Raw genomic sequence first — 23,651 nt, 5'->3', positions numbered from 1 at the left:
CCACATAGTCAACGACTGCCACCTCTCCAGATTCAAAGGAGGTCTCGAAACTTGACATCAGGCTCAACCTGACGCTGTTGACTGGCTACAGAAGAAGGGCAAACGCTAGAAGAAGAACTGCTGGGCTCCATGCCTGAACTACAAATCCACTGCTCCTGGAATACATTTTTCCCATTTTATTGCCCTTGTTGTTATCATTGCCATTGCTGTTGTTGGATAAGACAGAGAAAAATTGAGGAGGGGAAGACAGAGAGGAGGAGAGAAAGACAGACACCTGCAGATCTGTTTCACCACCTGTGAAGCGACTCCCCTGCAGGTGGGGAGCCGGGGCTCGAACCGGTATCCTTCCGCTTGTCTGTGCTTTGCGTCATATGTGCTTAACCTGCTGCCCCATCTCCCAAACCTTATGTGAGTCATATGTATGGTTTTCTTTTAATTTATCATGTTGGCTTCCTATAAATTAATGGCTGCTGTAATGGTGATACAATAGATGAATTATCTTGGCACACAAAAAAAATAATCTTACTACATACTTTTTGTTCCCTTAAGAAATCATGAAATGGGATGACAAGAATACCCTCTGGGCTAAGGACATAGTACACTTTTATTTATTTATTTATTGATTGATTGATTGATTGATTTACTTAAAATTACTTTCTTAACAAGAGCAGATTTCAACTGTGTTTTATGCTGATGCCAGGGGTTAAACCTGGGATTTCAGTGCCTCAGGCATGGAAGTCTTTTGTATAATCTGGAGCTCACTGTCTTTAAAGGATTCTTACAAGAAAGCCACAAGTCTAATAGGTAGAGTATCAAGTCTTCTTAAATTAGTGTTCACGGTTGGGCACCATTCCATGTTTAACCTGGAGTGTCCTTTATAGCCTCTCTGGAGCTTGTCTTCTCATCACTGAAATGAACATGCAACCTGTCCTGTGAAGTTTGAGAGCATTAGACCTAATGTCTGTGAACTCCCTAACTGAAATCCATTGACCCTTAAGTAGGTCTAGCAATTAGTTCAGCATGTAGTTTAGTTGTTATTCAAAGTCAAAGGAAGTGAGAAAACAAAGCAAAAAATGTAAACACAAGGTACTGGGAAGACACCAGTCTCTCTAGAACCTAGGGGGTACTCACAGACAAATCGGCATCTAATAGTGAAAGGCCATGCTGTTTCTTACCACGAATTTTCTTTTTTTTTATTACCTTTATTTATGTATTGGATAGAAACAGTCAGAAATCAAGAGGGAAGGGGAAAATAGGGAGGGAGAGGGACAGAGCCTTGAGCCCTGCTTCACCTGTCACAAAGCTTTCCCCTCAGCAGGTGGGGACAGAGTGGAGTGGATTGAACCTTGGTCCTTGTTCATTGTGTGTTCAACCAGGTGCACCATATCCTGGTCCCTTTACAATAAATTTTCAATTGCATTTCATAAAATTAAAGTACACATGGACAAAAGTAAACTTTTGCTCTTTATTTGCTGTGTCTATTTTGAAAAAAAAAATAAAGAATTCAAATAGCAAGGATGGCTACTACAAAGTAAATGTACTATGACAACTTTCAAGGAAAATAACTGCTCCCAAGAGCACTAAGGGATGTGACTAGAAACTCCCACCTGTCTATCTATACTCAGAAGACACGATTAATGAATTGGGTTGGCTGGAGGAAGTTATGGCGATGATTCTTTAAGAATTATGGAGTTGAAGAATTCCTTTTTGGCTGCACAGTAAGTTTTTCCATTTTGCTTGTGGTTTGAAAATCTATATGCAATATTGACATCATTAAAATACACATGCTTGATCTGAAATAATGCAAAAAAAAAACACACAACAAAACAGAAAGCTCAGTTAGATCCCCAAAAAACACTTTTAGGAAGTAAAGATGAGTTCACCCCATTGTGCGACTATTTGCTATGAATGCTTCCCATTGCCACCAACTGCTGTCGTCCTCAACAGACAGAAGATGCCGATGGCAAAGTAGATGGAGGTCTTGAGGAGGAGCAGTAGGTAGGTGTAGTAGGCAGTGGTGGTGCTGGTTTGCAGCTGCATTGGGTCCTGGAGTCCTTCAGTTTGCTCCACTTGTTCTTTAAAAGAATAGGACACATGATGTTATTGATATCTTATATGCAGCGATCATTCTGCACCACCCAAACTCACAAGTAAACATTTACTACAAGTCATTTTCCCAACCACCACCATCATTAACTTCAAATACAGCTTACAGGTTAAAAAAAAAAAAAAGATTAATTAATAATCTTTGCCAAGTTACTCTAATACATTTAACAATATAAAAAAGTGTGGTTGTGTTGGCCAGGTAGTGGCTTACCCACTAGAGCAAACGCTTTACCTTGCGCAAGGCCTTGGTTCAAGCCCTTTCTCCCCTGATGTTTCATGAGCAGTGAAGCAGAGCTGCAGATGTCTCCTCTCTACCTCTGTGTGTGTGTGTGTGTGTTTTCTCATCCTTTATGAAATAGAAAGAAAAAATAGTCACCAGGAGTTGTGAAGTGGTAGGCACTGCCAAATATTTTCCCCTGTCTAATTATTTATATATTTTACTTATTTATTTACCTCCAGGGTTATCACTGGTGCTCAGTGCGGACACTACGAATTCATGACTCTTGGTGACTATTGTTTCCTTTTTTAAAATTTCTATTTATTTATTTATTTTTGCCTCCAGGGTTATTGCCAGGGCTTGGTGCCTGCATCATGAATCCACTACTCCTGGAGGCCATTTTTTCCTCCTTTTAGTTACCCCCCTCCTTTTTAAAATCATTGTTGTGATTATTATTATTTTGGTCATTGATGTCATTGTTGTTGTATAGGACAGAGAAATGAAGAGAGGAGAGGAAAGTAAATAGGAGGGGAAGGGAAGAGGGGGAGAGTAAGATAGACACCTGCAGACCTGCTTCACTGCTTGTGAAGAGACACCCCCCTGCAGGTGGGGAGCCAGGGGCTCGCACCAGGATCCTTAAGCCAGTCCTTGTGCTTCCCACCTTGTGCACTTCATGCCTAGTGCGCTTAACCTGCTGGGCTACTGCCCGACCCCTGCTTTTATAAAATTTCTATTTTATTTCATTTGATAGGACACAGAGCAGTTGAGAGAGGAGGAGTAGATAGATAAAGAAAGAAAGACACCTGCAGACCTGCTTCTGGTAAAGTGTTTCTGAAGTTAAAGGCTCTACCACTGAGCTATACCCCCATGGTGAAGTGTTTCTGATGCAGGCGGGGAGCAGGGGCTCAAATCCAGGTCCTTGGTCCTTCCACTAGTACTCTGTGTTTTTAACCAGGTGCACCACTGCCCAGTCCTCCAGTTTACATAATTTGAAAGGAAAAATTATTTGTGATTAGTAGCTTTCTCCCCTAAATAATTTTATTAGCAAAGTAATATGATTTACAGGACAACTACTGACATTCTGATGTGGTGGAGATTGAATTCACTAAACCACTTTCCTGGAACAAGTTTTTAAATGTTTTGAGAGAGCGAAAGAGAGAGAAAAACAGGCACAGAGTATAAAGTTTGCTCCACTTTCTATGGAGTTCTAAACATGTTGTGTCTATCTCTCCTTTGGTAGAAATCAAATCAAGGCAGGTAATCTATTACTGGGCCAATTTATTGGATTAGTATTACCTAAAGCTTTAGTAGGCTACAGATCACTTAATAACCTTATGGCAATGTTACAATATGTAGTATGCTTTGAATCATATGTCCATAAATAACAGTCAGCAATGATAAAAGGACAGGCAGGCCACAAAATGCAACACAAGCCAAATCTCTTCCTGTGTAACTTCTTTCTGATTTACCTTCAGGGAGTCGAATTGCAGAGCCATTAAAATTGGATCTGAGGCCTGCTAATTAATTCATCTACATAGTGTATCTGCTTTGTTTTGCTTGCAAGATCCTGAAGCAAATTTCAGAGCTGTATGTGTTAGCACTTTCATTCCCGTTCCCTGTCTCGTTCTATCTGCAAAAGTGGGTCTGAGCAATGAAGTCCCACCAGGACCAAAAAACAACAAACAAAACATATTTGGGAAGTTAATTTCAAAGTGATGTTGCCATAATTTTCTACCCTTCATTGATGTTCCAAAGTCACTGGAAATAGAAACAAGATCTCTAGGTGTGCCACCAATACATAAGTTCTTCATAGCTAGACATTCTACAAAAAGGTATTTCTATCTCTTAAAGAGTCTAGTACTGAGGTTCCCGGAAGATGGTGGACTGAGAGGCTGCTAGTGGCTTGAGCTCTGACCACATCTTCTGGAAACGGTACGATTTTCTGCCTTTAGTAGGCCAATCAATAAGGGGTCCTAGTGGTGACACCAAGGAGGTGACTATAACTTAATTTGGGTTAAAAAATAGAGTAGAAAAAAAGGGAATTTTTTTTTCTTTTAAATTATTAATTCCAAAGCATACCTCCCCCCCCCCATAACCAGTCCCTGGGGACCAGCTCCTAGCAGGCTCCCCTGCTGAGCTTCTTTCTTTACCAAGATTCCTGTCCCACCAGGGAGTATCATTCATTCTAAGTCTATACCCTTCTGAAACCTCTGGCCTTTTTTCTTTCTAAGTAGCCAACCCCCCCCACCCCACCCCACATAGCTAATTAAATAATTTAAATAAATAAATAAATAACTCTTTCCTTTCACCGCTCTTTTATGACTGTTCTTTTTCTTATCTTTTTCTTTTTTCTCTCTCTCTTCATTTTTTTTCTTTTTCTCATTCTTGTCATCCTTTCTTCCTTAATCCTACAGCTTCCTAAGCCACAGGCCCCAACCCTCACACCACAAAACAGTGTGCTTTCAGTGAATCACTGATACACTTTTGGGAATTATTTTGGGGAAGAATTCTGACTCAGAATTCAGATACTCACTGCGAGTATCTCTGCTCAACTTCCCTTCCTCCTTTAGCTACCCTTAGAATATACAGTGGATAGTAGATTTGCATAACTGTCTATTTCAGCCATCCTTGTCTAGTCCTATTTGCAGATGATATGATAGTATACATAGAAAAACCTAAAGAATCCAGCAGAAAACTACTGGAAGTTATTAGGCAATATAGCAAGGTATCAGGCTACAAAATCAATGTACAAAAATCAGTGGCATTTCTTTATGCAAACACTAAATCTGAAGAAGAAGACATCCAGAAATCACTCCCCTTTACTGTTTCAGCAAAATCAATTAAATACCTAGGAATAAAGTTGACTAAAGAAGTGAAAGACTTGTATACTGAAAACTATGAGTCGCTACTCAAGGAAACAGAAACTGATACCAAGAAATGGAAAGATATCCCATGCTCATGGATTGGAAGAATAAATAACATCAAAATGAATATTCTCCCCAGAGCCATATACAAATTTAATGCAATACTCATCAAAGTTCCACGAAGCTTCTTTAAGAGAATAGAACAAACACTACAATCATTTATCTGGAACCTGAAAACACCTAGAATTGCCAAAACCATCTTGAGGAAAAGAAACAGAAATGGAGGCATCACACTCCCAGACCTTAAACTATATGATAAAGCCATCATCATCAAAACAGCATGGTACTGGAACAAAAATAGGCACACAGACCAGTGGAATAGAATTGAAAGCCCAGAAATAAATCCCCACACCTATGGAAATCTAATCTTTGATAAGGGGGCCCAAAGGATTAAATGGAAGAAGGAGGCTCTCTTCAATAAATGGTTCTGGGAAAACTGGGTTGTAACATGCAGAAGAATGAAATTGAACCACTTTATCTCACCAGAAACAAAAATCAACTCCCAATGGATCAAAGACCTGGATGTCAGACCAGAAACAATCAAATACTTAGAGGAAAACATTGGTAAAACAGTTTCCCACCTACACCTCAAAGACATTTTGATGAATCAAACCCAATTGAAAGGAAGACTAAAGCAGAAACAAAGCAATGGGACTACATCAAATTGAAAAGCTTCTGCACATCCAAAGAAACTATTAAACAAACAGAGAGACCCCTCACAGAATGGGAGAAGATCTTCACATGCCATACATCAGACAAGAAACTAATCACCAAAATATATAAAGAGCTCAGCAAACTTAGCACCAAAAAAGCAAATGACCCCATCCAAAAATGGGCAGAGGATATGAACAAAACATTCACTACAGAGGAGATCCAAAAGGCTAACAAACATATGAAAAACTGCTCTAGGTCACTGATTGTCAGAGAAATGCAAATGAAGACAACACTAAGATACCACCTCACTCCTGTAAGAATGGCATACATCAAAAAGGACAGCAGCAACAAATGCTGGAGAGGCTGTGGGGACAGAGGAACCCTTTTGCATTGCTGGTGGGAATGTAAATTGGTCCAGCCTCTGTGGAGAGCAGTCTAGAAAACTCTCACAAGGCTAGACATGGACCTTCCATATGATCCAGTAATTCCTCTCCTGGGGTTATACCCCAAGGACTCCATAACACCCCACCAAAAAGAGGTGTGTACTCCTATGTTCATAGCAGCACAATTCATAATAGCTAAAACCTGGAAGCAACCCAGGTGCCCAACACCAGATGAGTGGCTGAGAAAGCTGTGGTATATATACACAATGGAATACTATGCAGCTATCAAGAACAATGAACCCACCTTCTCTGACCCATCTTGGACAGAGCTAGAAGGAATTATGTTAGGTCAGCTAAGTCAGAAAGATAAAGATGAGTATGGGATGATCCCACTCATCAATAGAAGTTGAGTAAGAAGATCTGAAAGGGAAACTAAAAGCAGGACCTGACCAAATTGTAAATAGGGTACCAAAGTAATAACCCTGAGGTGAGGGGTAGACATGAAGCTTCCTGAGCCAGTGGGGGGTGGGAGTGGGTGGGAGGGATGGGCCACAGTCTTTTGGTGGTGGGAATGGTGTTTATGTACACTCCTAGTAAAATGTAGTCATATAAATCACTAGTTAATTAATATGAGAGGGGGAAAATTAATTGTATGTCTCGAAGTTTTTCAAAACACAAACTGAATCTTTCAATATAGAGGCTCTGTAATTGATATGCAGACTCTCTCAAAAGCCTACACCAAGTAGATTAGAAGCAACCAATAGCACAGCTATATACAAGATACTGGGTACTGTATAAAACCCTAACAAAAGGACTTTTCAAAGTTAACCCAATTACCAAATAATGTGATGATAACATTAACTATCGATTGTCTTTTGAAACCCTAAGGCAGCAGGAACCTCACATCTCCACTATAGAGCCTCTACTTCCCCCAGTCCTGGAACCCTTGGATAAGGCCCACTTTCCCGTATGCCTCTCCCAATCCATATCAAATAATATTGCATCTGCCGATCACAACCTAAACAACACAATAATTGCCACCTCAACATGCTTCACTTCAGACTGTGTCCAGAGACTTAACGTGTGGAATGACAACCCTTCAGCTTCATTACTCGGGTGAGACCTTTCCTCTCATAGTATACTCTAATTCCATCTCAGGTGGTTCACTTTCTAACAAAGTCCCAAAACCTGTGAGAGAGAGCATATGTTCACACGTATCCATAAACTACTGCAAAATATATACCTGAAAGCAGAAGTACACTAGAGTTTGCAGTGAGTACCTCCTTAACACTTTCTCTCCACTATTCCGAGCTTTGGGTCCATGATTGCTCAACAATTTGTTTGGCTTCGTATGTTAACTCTCTTTTCAGTCACCAGGTTCCAGATGTCATCAGGATGCCGGCCAGGCTTTCCTGGACTGAAGACCCCACCAATGTGTCCTGGAGCTCAGCTTCCCCAGAGACCCACCCTACTAGGGAAAGAGAGTGGCAGACTGGGAGTATGGACTGACCAGTCAACACCCATGTTCAGGGGGGAAGCAATTACAGAAGCCAGACCTACCACCTTCTACAACCCACAATGACCCTGGGTCCATGCTCCCAGAGGGATAGAGAATGGGAAAGCTATCAGGGGAGGGGGTGGGATATGGAGATTAGGTGGTGGGAATTGTGTGGAATTGTACCCCTCCTACCCTATGGTTTTGTTAATTAATACTTTCTTAAATAATAAAAAAGAGGTTTCGTTAATTAATCCTTTCTTAAATAAAGGGAAAAAAGGAGTCTAGTATTGATTGATAACTAGAAAATGGCAAAAAAAAAAAAATTGCTCCAAAAACATAATTTAACCATGCTCATAAAAATCACAGTTAAAGTTCAGCTACTGGTATTCCAAGAGCCATCGTCTAATTCATCACTCAGACCTGTCGATTGACTCTCAGGCTCTTAGCTTTGGCATTTCCTGATTTGTGATTATATTTTCATGGAACAATAAGTAACTCTGTAGGTGTATGAACTCTTGATCAGATTATCTGGCTGAAAGTCCCAAATCTGGCTGTTTGACATGGCGCAAAGCAAACAAACAAAGCATTAATTTTAGTCCATTGTTTTACCAGTAAAATTGGGAAAATATTGCACCACCAAATAAGAGTATTATGAACACTTAACATGAAAATACATCTACAATGTAAAACAATGTCTTCTGTGAAAGAAACTTTCAGTGAGTGTGAATACATGTTCCTAGCATCTGACAAAGCCCAATGACTTTAAAAACCATCCTGTTGACATCTCAAAACATAACACAAATGAAGTCCATTGCTGAAATAATTCTGAGTACTCTCAAATGTATTTGTTATTATTTTTTAATAAATATGTTCTTTAAAATACTTTTAAATTAACCTTATTAATTTTATTGGATAGAGAAAGCTAGAAACTAAGAGGGAAAGGGGTGATAGAAAGGGATAGAGAGGGGCTGGGTGGTGGTGCACTTGGTTGAGTCCACATGTTACAATGCAAGGGATCCAGTTTGAGACCCCCAGTCTCCATCTGCAGGGGGAAAGCTTCGTGAGTGGAGAAGTAGTTCTGCAGGTGTCTCTCTGTCTCTCTCCCTCTCTCTCTCCCCCTCCTCTCCATTTCTGACTATCTATCCAATAAGTTAATAAAGATAATTTTAAACAAGAGAAAGAAAGGGAGAGAGACAGAGAGACACCTGCAGCATTGCTTCGCCACTTGCAAAGCTTCCCCCTGTAGGTGAGGACCTGGGGCTCGAACCTGGGACCTTGCACATTGTAACAGGTGTGCTCAACCAGGTACACCACCACCCAACCCAACACACTCAAATTTATAGCCATCTCATATCAAAACCAGCATCTACAGTGCTAACACGATTCCTTGGAAACTACAAATTCATTCAAAGCATCACCGATGGTCAGCAAAATAGCTCATTTAGATACTGTACTGCTTTGGCATATATGCAATACAGTTTTGAGCCCAAACTCTACTATAGTGAAGGAGACTTCATTGCCTTGGTTTCTTTCCTTCTCTCTTTATCTGAAAAGTTAGCCTCTGAAATGAAGCCTTGGAAATGACAAAAAAAAAAAAAAAAAAAGCCATTGATTTTAATTTAGTTTAAGAAGACTCCGTCTAGTCAGTGGAATCTGGTCGTCTTTATTAAACATGGAAATTTTGAAAGTTAAATTCATCAGAGGAAGAATTACCCGTTAACATCATATAAAGGCAAACATCTACAGAAACTTACCAAATTCAACAACTGGAGTGGTGTACTCAGGACCAGTGTGTGGTCCTCTCACACGCTTCACATGGGCGATGTTTGAAAAATACTCCTTGACTAGGAAAAAAAAAAATGAAAGAATTTTTTACAGTCTTTAACACAAACCTCGTACAATTTGGCAACAAAGGCTGCTACCAAAATAAATTTGTCCATTTATAGAATCTTCAGCTAATTTTATATATTTCAAAGAGTCTGTTCTTTGAAAACTTCTTACCTCCTCAAATAAAGAAAACCATTTTTATTTTCCCCAAGTCATTATGACTCCTGCTAATGCATGTTTGATTCTGGAGTGTGACCCTTGTAGATGAAACAATATTAAAGTGGATAATATTATCGACTGAATAATATCTCCCCACACACTTAAATTATCCACATGTACTACCTGACTTGAATTACCAGCAACTTAGTGTTGTGTTTTGGAGGACTTTGTGATGCAAATGGGAAAGTAAGTTTGGTGAAGATGACATGTTTATCCATAAAACACAGGGACTGACAGAGCCAGAATTCAAAATCTTGAGAGGATGTAGTGAGATAGTGCATATAAAATGTTTTTTTGTTTGTTTTTCCCTCCAGGGTTATCACTGGGGCTCTGTGCCTGCAGAATGAATCCACTGCTCCTGGCGGCCATCTTTGCTCCATTGTTGGATAGGACAGAAATTGAGAGAGGAGGGGAAGACGAGAGTGATGAAGAGAAAGATAGATACCTGCAGACCTGCTTCACCGCCTGTGAAGTGATCTCCCTGCAGGTGGGCAGCTGAAGGGCTGGAACCCGGATCCTTGCACTGGTCTTTGCGCTTCACACTCTGTGCGCCTAACCTGGCCCACATAAAATGTAATTTTGAAAATTAATCCATACTTATGTAAACATCAACTATAAGAGGAACCACAGAATTCACCACTGTGGATAATATTTTCTCTTGTAGGTCCAGTAACTATTCCTATCAAATAGTTTTTGTTACACTTCATGATTCCAGTGTCATTGTTTCCAGGGATAGAAAGTTATATGAAGACATAGTTATAGTTCTTTGGATAGATGAGACCTCAAGTGAGAGTTGAGTTTATCGTCAATGTAAAAAGTGTTAAAAATGCAAAATGGAAAGTGAAAGAACAAAGTTTCAAACGTTACAAGATGTTTTGAAAATACAGTTGACTGTTGAATGGGATGATCGCCATAGTTGTTTTGCTTTATCTTTTCCTACTGCATACCCTTGTGTCTACATTTACATGGTCCCATTAAACAACCATAGGCAGTTGATTGTCCCTTTTTAAAGGCTGTTCTCTAAAAATGGTTTTGAGGCAAAGGCTCTGGATGAATCCCAAGAATGAAATTGTTCAACAGTTAGTACGGTCTCAATAGCTAGCTTTTATTGTTGTTGTTGTCTGTTTGTTTTAATAGCTCGCTTTAAGAGTCTTGAGAAATCTTTCTTTTCCTTCCAGAGACATTGTTCATTAAAAGATGAATCAACATCTCTTATGACCATGCATTGATTGAGGTAAGAACAATAATGACAAAATCTGTGTGTGTGTCCTAATGGGTGGCTAAAAACTTAGAGCAGTTTTAGCTCAATTCAGCCTTACTTCACAGACTTGTGTTTCTTTGTTATATCTTTAGTTTTTATCAAAAACAACAAAGACTTTCAAGAATAGAAATTAGCTGTAAAATAATATTAACTAAAGTGCCTTCATTAACTTTATGGCCATGAGAAACCCATGAGACACGTGTGAAGGAACGTTCCTTCTTATTAAACAATTTGTCTTACTACTAGGATTCCATCCTGATTTTCCTGGGCAGACAACCCCACCAATGTGTCCTGAAGTCTCATCTCCCCAGAGCCCTAACCCCACTATGGAAAGATAGAAACAGGCTGAGAGTATGGATCCACCTACCAACATCCATGTTCAGTGGAAAAGCAATTACAGAAGCCAGACCTTCTACCTTCTGCACCCCATAAAGAATTTTAGTCCATATTCTCAGAGGATAAAGAATAGGGAAGCTTCCAATGGTGTGAATTGGACAGTACTCTGGTGGTGGGAGTTGTATGGAATTGTATCCCTGTTATCTTATAATCTTGTTAGTCATTATTAAATCACTAATAAAAAAAAGAATTAAGTAGGGGGGGGCACTGGAGGAGATAGTATAATGGCTATACAAACAATTTTCATGCCTGAGGCTCCAAGATTCCAGGTTCAATCCCCAGCAACACCTTTCAAAAAAAAAAAAAATTAAGTGGGGAGCTACAAAATAGCTCATGCGAATAATGTACTGCTTTGCCACGTGCGTGACCCAGGTTCAATCCCAGCCCTTACAGCATTGATGGAAGCTTTGGTGACGTTGTCTCTTTCATTCTCTCTCACAGTCACCAAAAATAAAAAACACGAAAACACAGAACTAAGTAAAATGTAGACACTTTATGAACTTCAACATCTTTCCTTGATGATAAGTGTCACAACTGAGTCTACACTTTTTATTTTTTCTCTCTCTGTAAAAAAGTAAAAATCTAACAGTGTACTTAAGCCTAGTGGTCACATTCAACTTACACTTAACATATGTACAACGGACCCTGGAAACTCAGACATGAAAAGCATTTGCATGGCTACTGCTGTTTCCCGGGCCCTACACATACCTTTCTTTATCGAAGGGAAAAGAATCTCTTGATCAGCTTTTCCTTCATTAAACTCGTGCCTGACAACACACTTGTGTTCTTGATACCCTGACTTTTCAGTCGCCGTCAGCCAGCTGAATTTCATGTATGAGTCGCCAGTCTTCACGGTATTTCCCTGTTGGGATGTCAGGATCTTGTTGCTGTTCTTTTCTTTCCAATCTACTTTGATAACATCTGGGAAGAATTTCTCAAGAAGGCAAAGATATGTTCCAGCCTTATGTTGGTTTAGTTCATGAATTGAAGGAAGAAATACAGTGGGCTTGGGGGAAAAGTCTCCATCAAGTCCTCTATCTATGATAGGAGAATGGGATAATAAGTAAGAACAAGTTATTAGAGAAGTACATTGTTTTGTTTTGTTTTGTTTTTAAATGTAAAGCTTAGTGAAAGGGAGAAAAGATGCTATTAGGTTAGTATTTACTGAGACCTTTCATCCCCAATCAATTTTAGGGTGTTACTGTCCTTATTTTCACTAGAAAGTGAGACAGAGAGAAAAAGAGACACATCACAGCCTCAAACGTGGGGGTCTCACTCAGAGTGAGACACTTGCTCTACTAGCTGAACTATTTCTTGAACCTATGAGTTATATCCTTTCTTATTATTTTTTAAGAAAATAAATATAACTATTTTGTATTTTACTATGCATGTCAACTTATATTTCTTTCTTTCTTTGTTTTGAACTTGTCATCAGGGTTATCTCTGAGGCTGGGTGCCAGCACAATGAATCCACCACTCCCGGAAGCTATTTTTATCTTTTTTTCCCCCTTCTCTCTCTATTTTGTTTTGACAAGACAAGAGAGAAATTGAGAAAGGAAGGGAGACAGAGAAGGAGAAAGAAAGATAGACACTTGCAGACCTGCTTCACCGCTCACAAAGTACCGCCTTGCAGGTGGGGAGCAGGAATTAAACCTAGGTGTCAGGCAGGTGCATCAACACCTGGCCCCATAATATTCCTGAAATTAGCCAAATGATTTTACATCATGTCCATTTTCTGAGTGTATTTAAACTTTATTGTTAATAAAAATGTACATGAAACTAAAATTTATTGGCTATAAATTTTATGGTGTCAGAGATCATGCCAACTAAGATAAAGCAGGCACAGCAAGAAAATTATAAATTTAATCTCATTTTTGTTGCCATGTGAAGAAAAATCCCATAAAAGAGAAGCAAGTGTTTGTAATTTTTTTTCTTGTAGATAAATATTAAAGGTAACTCCACTTCAGTAGTTTAGAAGTTCACATAGTTGAATTATTTGAATAATCTGTTCTTTGCTCTACAAGGTGAATCTTTAATGGACTGTTATCAGTTGTAGCAGATTCTGCAACTAGAATGTTAGTAGGGCTACTGAGGGGATGTTGGAAACCGAAGTCCTTATGGTGGAATGAGGTGACAGTTCAGACCTATCTCAAGAAGATAGTGGAAAAAAAAGAAGATAGTGGAAATGTACTCTACGACAAGAACAACATTTCCTGAGTAAATTGATAATGGAAATGGAAAAAAAAGAACCTTAAAAATGTTCTAATTCATCAAAGTCATTGACTACGGACAAGTCTCCATGCTGGGTATGATTTCCCCTTTACACGTTCATTGAAAGACTAACTATCCAGCATCTATTATGTGTCATACAATATATAAAGCTCTTAGTTCACACTATCTCGTTCAATTATCACTCAGTTCTTGCTGAGAATATACTATTTTTTTATATTTATTTATTTTTCTTTTTTATTTCTTTATTGGGGAATTAATGTTTTACATTCAACAGTAAATACAATAGTTTGTACATGCATAGCATACCCCAGTTTCCCATATAACAATACAACCCCCACTAGGTCCTTTGTCATCCTTCTTGGACCTGTATTCTCCCCACCCACCTGCCCCCCCACCGCAGAGTCTTTTACTTTGGTGTGATACGCCAATTCTATGAACCGATTTTATGGATCAGGACATTTAGATCAACTATCCAATTCTTATTAGCAATAAGCGGTAGAGTTGGAACTTCAGGTCAGCTGGTTCCAAAGTCAAGCTATTTTGCAGTAATATTTCCCCATCAGAAAATAAATAAATAATAAATAGTGTCCTTGGACACTGTCCTTAACAATAAGCATCATCTTTTAAGTGATAGTTGCATGCATTATGTACTCATGCCCACATACTCAAAACCAAAGCCTGGGGGTCAGGTGGTAGCGCAGCAGGTTAAGCACATGTGGCACAAAGCACAAGGATTGGCAGAAGGATCCCGGTTTGAGCCCCTGGCTCCCCACCTGCAGGGGAGTCTCTTCATAAGTGGTGAAGCAGGTCTGCAGGTGTCTCCCCCTCTCTGTCTTCCCCTCCTCTCTCCATTTCTCTCTGTCCTATCCACCAATGGCAGCATCAATAATAACTACAACAATAAAACAAGGGCAACAAAAGGGAATAAATAAATACTAAACAAACAAACAAACAAACAAAAAACAAACCCAAAGGCTGTTATAATACTTGCACTATGCCATCTATGTTACCCTTTTATTTAGGACTTTTTCAGTCTTTCTGAGTATTTTACAACTACCCACCACATTCCTTTTCTCTACACATTTTGCTACTATTCTAACTTTTTTCTTGCTTTCTCTTCATTACCTTGAAAATAAAATCTCCATTCTTTTAATACTTACCTGTGATGACAAGCTTTGTTCCACCACCAAAGACTTTTACATATTCCACAGTGACTTAGCTCATATCAAAAACTTTAGGCTAACTTAGCTCCTCTGAGCTCTTCAAGACCTAGTGAGACTAGAGTCACTATAACAGGGCTGTGGACCTGATTCATTTTACCAGCAACAATATGCATGGCTGAACACAGGACATAAATAGAAGCCTGAGGTGCTTTACTTATCTGAAAACAATACTGGTTACAAAAATCACCTCAGCATCTTTCTCATTGATGAAGTAAGGCCAGGATAACACCAGATCTGTACTTTGCTTTGAGTAAAAATGCAAGATAAATTGGATATTATGATTCACATGATATGTTTGCAATGATAACATGTTTATGGAATTCAACTTTGCTTCACTAATGGAAATTTCAGTATTTGGAGTTTACATCTAGCACCTTGGCAACTAAGGGTAAAGATACCTTCCTTTGCTTGCATTGCTAGAATATGTTCAGAAATCCCAAAGTCATTGTCATACAGAAAATGTGCCTATCGCACACCCAATGACTATGTCATAGCATTCCAAATTATCAGCCTTGAGGAAACCAGAGGGACTAAAGCCCAATTTATGTAGTCAGCATATGGACTTGAACTATTCAGAGGCTATTACTCTTTCCACAATAAGCAATACCATCTATTTGTACTGCTTGTTCTCCACAGAAATTTTAGCCCACAGTTGACATTGAATCCAGCTCATTCAAAAAGTGTAGCTTGAGACTTGTATAAGTTGGTTTTCATGGGTGAATGGCTGGAAAATTTCGAGAAACCTGTTAGAGCACTGGAAGATTGGTTTCCTGGCCATATCTGCTGAAAGCAGCCACGGCAAGAATGCAATATATTGATAAAAAGGGGTTTGCTTAAAGACCATGTCTTCTATTTTATTTATTTTGCCTTTTGTTGCCCTTGTTGTCTTTTTATTGTTGCAGTTATTGTTGTTATTGATGTCGTCATTGTTAGATAGGACACTGAGAAATGGAGAGAGGAGGGGAGACAGAGAGGAGGAGAGAAAGACAGACACCTGCAGACCTGCTTCACCGCCTGTGAAGCGACGCCCCTGCAGGTGGGGAGCTGGGGACTCCAACCGGGATCCTTCTGCCGGTCCTTGCGCTTTGCGCCACGTGCGCTTAACCCGCTGCGCTACCGCCCAATTCCCCATGTCTTATATTTTATCAAATGGGTTAGGAAGTCAATGTTATAATGGTTTTGGGATCTGGGACCTCAGAGCCTCAGGCATGAAAGTCACTTACATATCCATTATGTTAGCTCCCCTGTGGAAATGCAGAGTTTAAATAAGTGACAAAATGTATATAGTAACTTGTTTCTTTTTTTCTCCCCTCATAACCTAATAGTTAAGTTCTAACGCAAACAGGACATGAGAGATGGGAGAAGGCATTTGTAAAATTTTGCTCTGTGATCTAGACACAAAATAATTAAAGCGGAACGGAAGCTATAGACTATAAGCTAAAACTTTCTTTTAAAGTTATTATTCACAAAACAGGAGTTGCCTTGACTTAGTCTTATATAAACTCTCATAGTGAAAGACACTCTTAATTTTAACACTTTGCTTTGACAATAAAAGGGGGGCAGAGGTTTACTACTTAGACAAAATACCAATCTGAAATAAACCCAGTTAATACTAGTTTTGGAGCTAACTCTAATAAATATAAAATTGAATGAGGATATGATAAATACTTCTGGGGTGAAACTGTAATCCTATATTGCACATGTATAGAATATCAAAATAAGTGAAGAAATTTTTTTCTTTGCAAATGGGTAATTTTCTCATCAGATACAATATCCTGGATACCACCATACTTGTTTTCCTACTCTATCTTATGCTAAAGATTTAATTAATTTACTTTTTTTTTTAAGCTAACAGCAGTCTTTTGTAAGGTTAACTTCATAAACCTACCATGAACATGATGACAACAGACCTCAATATCACCTCACTATCTCGACATCCTTCTCTCTGTGGCTTTAAATTTTTTTTTAATTAATGATTAATAGTGGCTTAAATAATATAGATTTCAGGGGATAGCTGCACACCACATATACCACCAATACTATTTATCTTAACTAGTAACAACTTTATTGAGATACAATTCACATACCCTAAATATTACTCACATAAGATTTTATTTATTTATATATTGCCTTTGAGTCCCTGCCAGCCTACAGTGGTGCTGGGGGTCAAGCTACAAAAGAAAAAAAAGAGAGATTTATTTATTTTTTATTTGAGAGAGAGAGAGAGAGATGTCTGAGCACTACTTAGCTCTGGCATGTTGCGATCCATCCACAGGATTAAACTGGAAATCTCTGGGATGCCAGGCATGAAAATCTGGCATACTACCTCAGTGAAATCCTCCCAGTCTTAAAGAGTTTAAATTCTCTTTTCCTATAGCAATGAGCTGTGTTTTAGAACCAAACATTTCAATGTTTCTACTGAGGAGATCTTTCCTGTGAAAAATCTTTATGGAAATATCACTATGTCTCTCTGGAAAATGTGTGCATGTTAGTGGATATGGCTATTTTACTTCTTTTTAAAAGCATTTATTTTTATTTTTGTAAAGTTTATGTTATTTTGATAGACAGAGAAATTGAGATGGGGGAGTAGAGAGGGAGAGAGACACCTGCAGAGACACCCTGCTTTATCACTCGTGAAACTTTCCTCCTCAGGTGGGGGCCAGGGGCTTGAACCTGGGTCCTTGTGCATGGTAATACAAGCACTTAACCAGGTGCACCACCACTTGGCCCCCGTGGCTATTTTCTTTAATGAGATCGTTTTCCACTATTAATCAAATTGTTTCACCAAGAGAATGTGTCATTTTGTAAACAGTAGAAACTCTGTGAATTGAGGCCAGGTGGTGGCACACCTGGTTGAGCGCACATGTTACAATGCGAAAGGACCCAGGTTCGAGGCCCTGGTCCCCACCTGCATAGGGAAAGCTTTGAGAGTGGTGAAGCAGGGATGCAGGTGTCTCTCTTTCTCTTTCCCTCTCTATCTCCCCCTACCCTCTCAATTTCTGACTGTCTCTATCCAATAAATAAAGATAATAAAAAATTAAAAAACTAAAATAAATAAAAAAACAAAACTGTGAATTAAGAAAGAAAAAGGAGGCTTTTTAAGACAGCCTCTTTGACATTTAAAGGAAAAATCACTCAGAACCCAACCAAGACAGACACTACAGAAGCCATCTATTAGACTAGAATTGTCTTTTTAATTTTTAAACATAAAAAAATATTTATTTATTCCCTTTTGCTGCCCTTGTTGTTTTATTGTTGTAGTTATTATTGATGTCGTTGTTGGATAGGACAGAGAGAAGTGGAGAGAGGAGGGGAAGACAGAGAGGAGGACAGAAAGACAGACACCTGCAGACCTGTGTCAACGCCTGTGAAGCGACTCTTCTGCAGGTGGGGAGCCGGGGGCTCGAACCAGGATACTAACGCCGGTCCTTGTGCTTTGCGCCACTTGTGCTTAACCTGCTGCTCTACCGCCTGACTCCCTAGACTAGAATTGTTTTAGTGTTTGGGGCTAGTCTTGTGTAGTCTGTTATTTATGTATTTATTTATATTATATATATGTTTTTTCCCCAGAATATTGCTCAGCTCTGCCATTTGGCAGTGTGGGGGATTGAACCTTAGGCTTTTAGAGCCTCAGGCATACCTACCCTTTTATGTTTTATGTACAGTTCAAAAGCTGCCATCATGAAGTGTTTACTGAGAGAATAACTAAACAGATGAAGATATAAAATCATGCAGAACCATCTCCTAGTTTTGGGACCAGCAGTCGTTTATTGCGATCATGCACTTCATGAAACTAGCCATCTCTATGTGATATAAAAAGAGTCACAAACATAAATTTTTACTAGTTTTGCATAACATTAAGAGAAGCCAGGGTAATGAACATAAGTGGGATCTCTTCTTGCTCTGTAAATTTTTACTGTACAATTTTTCACTGCTGGGAGTCCGGCGGTAGCGCAGCAGGTTAAGCGCATGTGGCGCAAAGCGCAAGGACCAGTGTAAGGTTTCTGGTTCGAGCCCCCGGCTCCCCACCTGCAAGAGAGTCGCTTCACAGGCGGTGAAGCAGGTCTGCAGGTGTCTGTCTTTCTTTGCCCCTCTCTGTCTTCCCCTCCTCTCTCCATTTCTCTGTCCTTTCCAACAACAATGACATCAATAACAAGTACAACAACAATAAAAAAAAAAAACAACAAGGGCAACAAAGGGGAAAATAAATAAGAAAATTTTTTGAAGAAAATAAAGAATAAAAAATAAATTTTCACTGCTATTCAAATAATATCAAAACAAAAGTATAGGCCCTGTAAGGAAGTACTATCTCAAGTACTATAAGGAGTACTCCATAAGGGAGATATAGTAAAAGTATCTCCAAGTTAAAGAACTTTTGCAAGGAATAATAATACTTTGAGCCAGTCACTGACATCAATAGTTTATAAATTATGATCCTCAAAATATTCTAATTTCTATGTTCTGCTGTTTTTTGGTTAGCATAATTAACTGGATTTATCCATGTATGTAATTTAAAAGTAGAATTTCAATCTACTTACTATTTCATTTTGTTTTTATATGCAGAGATCAATAGCCTCCCAATCATTCCTCATGTATGGATATCAAAAATATGACAGAGAGATAAAAATCAACCCTAAATCATTTTTTCTAAAAATAATCTGTCATTTTTTTTCATTTTTACAGTAGAAATAATAAAAAGTCACTTACCAGAGGGCATCACTATCAGCTTAGTCCCTGCTGAGAATATCTTGATCCAGTCTGAGCTGTCACACTGGCTTCTACTTCTACAAAATCTCAGTATTCTTCTAAGTGTCACATCAGGACTAGGAATCAAACTTTTATGTATTGGCAATTTGCTCTCTTAAGTTACTCAGGAAATTCTTGGATGTAGTTTTCATGGCATCTTGAATTTTGTAAGTTATCCTCAGATACAGTTCTTCAACAGTCTGTTTTCCACTGAGGAAGCAATTGTTGAAGAGAAGTGACAGTTTAGGATATAAGCTGGTAGTTATGCAAAAGACCTTCATGCCTGAGCCTCTGAGAGCCCAGGTTCAATTCCTCTGGCACCGCCATCAGTCACAGTTCAGCAGTCTGGTTAAAAAAAAAAAAAAAGAAAAAAGAAAAGGAAAGAAAAAGAAAAGAAATTTGAGGGGGCAAGGTGGTGGAGTACAAGGTTACTACGCTCATGGACCTGGGTTCAGGCCCCAGCTCCCTACCTGTAGGCAAAAAGCTTCTGGAGCAGTGAAGCAGGTCTTCAGGTGTCTATTTTCCTTTCTCCCTCTGTATTTTCCCTTCCCCTTTCAAATTCTCTTTGTCCTATCAAATAAAATAGAAGGGGGAGGAAAAATATGGTCACTGGGAGTAGTTGATGGGTTTGTAACACAGATTCAAGTCTCAGCAATAACCCTAGTGTATAAAAAAGAAAGAAGGAAAGAGAGAAAGAAAGGAAGGAGAGAAAGAAAGAAAGGAGGAAAGAAAGAAGGAAAAGTAAAAAGAAAGAGAGATAGAAAGAAAATTTGAATAAGAAGGGAGGTAGTAGAAATCAGAAAGAAAAGGAACAGTAAGGAAAGACATTGGAACTAAATGGTCAACTAAATTCTCGCCTAAATTTTTAGGAAGAGTCTTTATAAATTCAAAGTTTTATTTACTCCCAGGTGTTGTATTCTATGTAACTGTTGAGAGATTACATCAAAGGAAAGGCCCATCTGTTTTCACAAATACTAGGGCAGCTCCACCAGCAAGTTGGGAATGTAATTCTTAAAAGGAGGAAATGCCTCAGTAACCGAAAATGGAAATAAGCCAACACAGAAGTTCTTAAGAAAATGAACAAAGCTATCTATCTGGTTTACAACATTTTCTCAAGTGTCAGGCATAATGTAGCACTCCAGTGTTTACCTATATTACACGGTCCCCCCCCCCCATTCCATGGCTGCCAGTTCTCAGCAACATCGCCCCGCCAGATATTTGTCGGCATGCGGCATCATCTAAGTTCATTTCCCACGTCTACGCTCGACCGGACCTGCCAATCTACGCGGATATCTTCGCCCACCCTGTCCAACGCTTGACGTCCCGTCACCCAATCTGGTCCCCTAGGCCTACACTGAACTTCTCTGTTCCAGACTCTTGGAAACAGAACTGGCAGTCAGCTGAGGTAAAGAACAAACACCTCATCACAGACCCCTGCGAGCGTCAACCCGGCTTTGACCTGGCACGTTATGACTGGGCCCTCCTCAATCGCTATCGAACAGGCCATGGCCGGTGCGCCGCTATGTTCCATCGCTGGGGAGCCAGAGACGACCCGAACTGCCCCTGCAGCTCCAGACAGACTATGACCCACATAGTCAACGACTGCCACCTCTCCAGATTCAAAGGAGGTCTCGAAACTTTACATCAGGCTCAACCTGACACTGTTGACTGGCTACGGAAGAAGGGCAAACGCTAGAAGAAGAAGAAGAACACAGTCATCTCTACCAGAAGTCTGGTTTCCATCTGTCCCCATACCATTGACTCACTTTGACCAAACTACTCACTCCCCTAAGGGTCTCCATTTTAAATAGAGCTACTTTTACTAAAAAACATGATTTTTTCCCCCACCATGGTTATTGCTGCGATTCGGTGCTGACACTACAAATCTACTGCTCCCTGTGGCTATCCCCCCCCCCCCTTCTTTCTATTTTAATTGCTAGGACAGAGAGAAATTGAGAGGGGAAGGGGAGGTAGAGAGGGAGAGAGAGAGAGACACCTGCAGCTCTGTTTCTCTGCTCCTGATGCATCCCCCCTGCAGATGGGGAGCAGGGACTTAAACACGGAAAATAGGATATATTTTTTAAAACTATTCTTTTAAATATTTGATTGATTGATTATTGAATTTTAGACAGCAAAATTGAGAGGAGTGGGGAGATAGAGAGGGAGAGAGACAGAGAGGCACCTGTAGACTTGGTTTATCACTTGTGAAAATTTCCCCCTGCATCTGGTGACCAGGGGCTTGAACCTGCATCCTTGTACACTTTAATGTGTGCATTTAACCAGGTGCAGCACCACCTGGCCCCTTAACAGTATTCTTTTTACAGGCAATGCCAGATGAGATAATCATCTCTACCATGATATTATTTTTTTTCAGGAAAACCAAAAGTAATCAGTAGAATTTTATCTCACACCCCAAAGTGACTCTTTGAAGGAGATGTGACACAGTGAACTCATGATCTTCATCTACCATCAAAAACATACGAAAGAACAACATGCTTATGGTCCCAGACCACTGGTTTCTGTGTGGCATCTAAGCCGAGAAAATAGAAAACTAAAATATAACGAACTTGCTTGCTTAGCTCAATGCAAAGTTGGCACTTAGACACAGTTAATACAGACTGCTACCATTTTAATAAAAGAATTCATTATATATTTGTTGTATACTGCCTTCACGTAAGCATAGAGCATCAAATATCTGCACTAGAACACAATCTCTAGATCAGTTCTCTGAGAACAAGAGTTTTGAACATCATACTTGTCAGTAAGTGATTGCACCAAGCAAGAAGTTAGCATATTTCTCTTCCTTCTACTAATAGCAGTGAATGGTCAACAACTTTGAATTAGAGTCGGGAGGTCCACCTGACTGAGTGCACATATAACTATGCACAAGGACCCAGGTTCAAGCACCCAGCCCCCACCCGCAGGGAGAAAACTTCACAGGGGGTGAAGCAGGGCTGCAGATGTCACTGTCTCTTTCCCTCTTTAAATCCCCCTCTCCTCTCAATTTCTCTCTGCATCTCTCCCTCTCTATCGCCCCCTTCCTCTTGATATCTGACTGTCTCTATCAAATACATGAAGATAATAAAAAAATAAATAAAACTGAAGTCAGTGGTGTTGCTGTATTGTACCAAAGTAAAAAACTCTAGGGTGGGTGGGGAGGGAGAGTTCAGATCCTGGAATAGGATGGCAGAAGACCTAGTAGAGGTTGTATTGTGTTGAAAACTGAGAAGTGCTATGCATGTACAAACTATTGTATTTACTGTCAACTGTAAAATATTAACCCCAATAAAGAAATAAAAAACAAACAAACAAACAAGAAACTAAAGTCAGGAGTTGAAGTCGGTCTCAGCTTCCAGTCACGCTATGGTAAATCTTCAAAAAGTCTTTCAAACTTGAAATTAATTTAAAATAGCTTATGCATTCTCTCTCTCTCTCTCTCTCTTTTTTTTTTTTTTTTGCCTCCAGTGTTATTTCTGAGCCTCAGTGCCTGCACCACGATTCCACTGCTCCTGGAGGCTACTTTTTTCCTTTTGTTGCCCTTGTTGATTTATCATTATTGTTGCAGTTATTATTGTTGTCCTTGATGTCGGATAGGACAGAGAGAAATGGAGAGAGGAGGGGAAGATAGAGAGGGGGAGAGAAAAAGAGACACCTGCAGACATGCTTCACTGGCTGTGAATAGACTCCCCTGCAGGTGGGGGAGCCGGGGGCTTGAACTGGGATCCTTATGCTGGTCCTTTGGCTTTGTGGCATGTGCGCTTAACCTGCTACACTATCGCCTGACCCCCAGCTTATGTATTCTTAAGAGTAAGAGTAATGAATGTCTGTCTACCACAGCACAACACAATAGAAATAAATATAAGACACCAAGTTGAAAGTTGGGTAGTTTTTCCTTTCCTCATTTCGTTGCAAAAAAAAAAAGTAAAAGGGGGAGTCGGGCTGTAGCGCAGCGGGTTAAGCGCAGG

At 39.6% G+C, this 23,651-nt stretch overlaps 1 protein-coding gene across 1 annotated transcript in view; it reads right to left on the bottom strand.

The window, feature by feature from the left end:
• Positions 1–1,449: 1,449 nt before the first annotated feature.
• Positions 1,450–23,651, bottom strand: part of LOC103124827 (uncharacterized) — a 48,372-nt gene continuing 26,170 nt past the window's right edge. Inside the window, exons 11-14 of the mRNA XM_060195768.1 lie at positions 19,648–19,800; positions 12,194–12,523; positions 9,537–9,626; positions 1,450–2,075 (exon numbers count right to left, since the gene is read on the bottom strand). Of these exons, the coding sequence (XP_060051751.1) occupies positions 1,903–2,075; positions 9,537–9,626; positions 12,194–12,523; positions 19,648–19,800 (746 nt within the window). The 3' untranslated portion in view covers positions 1,450–1,902. The remainder of the gene's footprint in view (positions 2,076–9,536; positions 9,627–12,193; positions 12,524–19,647; positions 19,801–23,651) is intronic.

This window comes from Erinaceus europaeus, chromosome 8, assembly GCF_950295315.1.
Source record: "Erinaceus europaeus chromosome 8, mEriEur2.1, whole genome shotgun sequence".
NCBI lineage: Eukaryota > Metazoa > Chordata > Mammalia > Eulipotyphla > Erinaceidae > Erinaceus > Erinaceus europaeus.
Note: the sequence above shows the minus strand (reverse complement) of the source record. Positions and strands in the feature narration are given on the sequence as shown.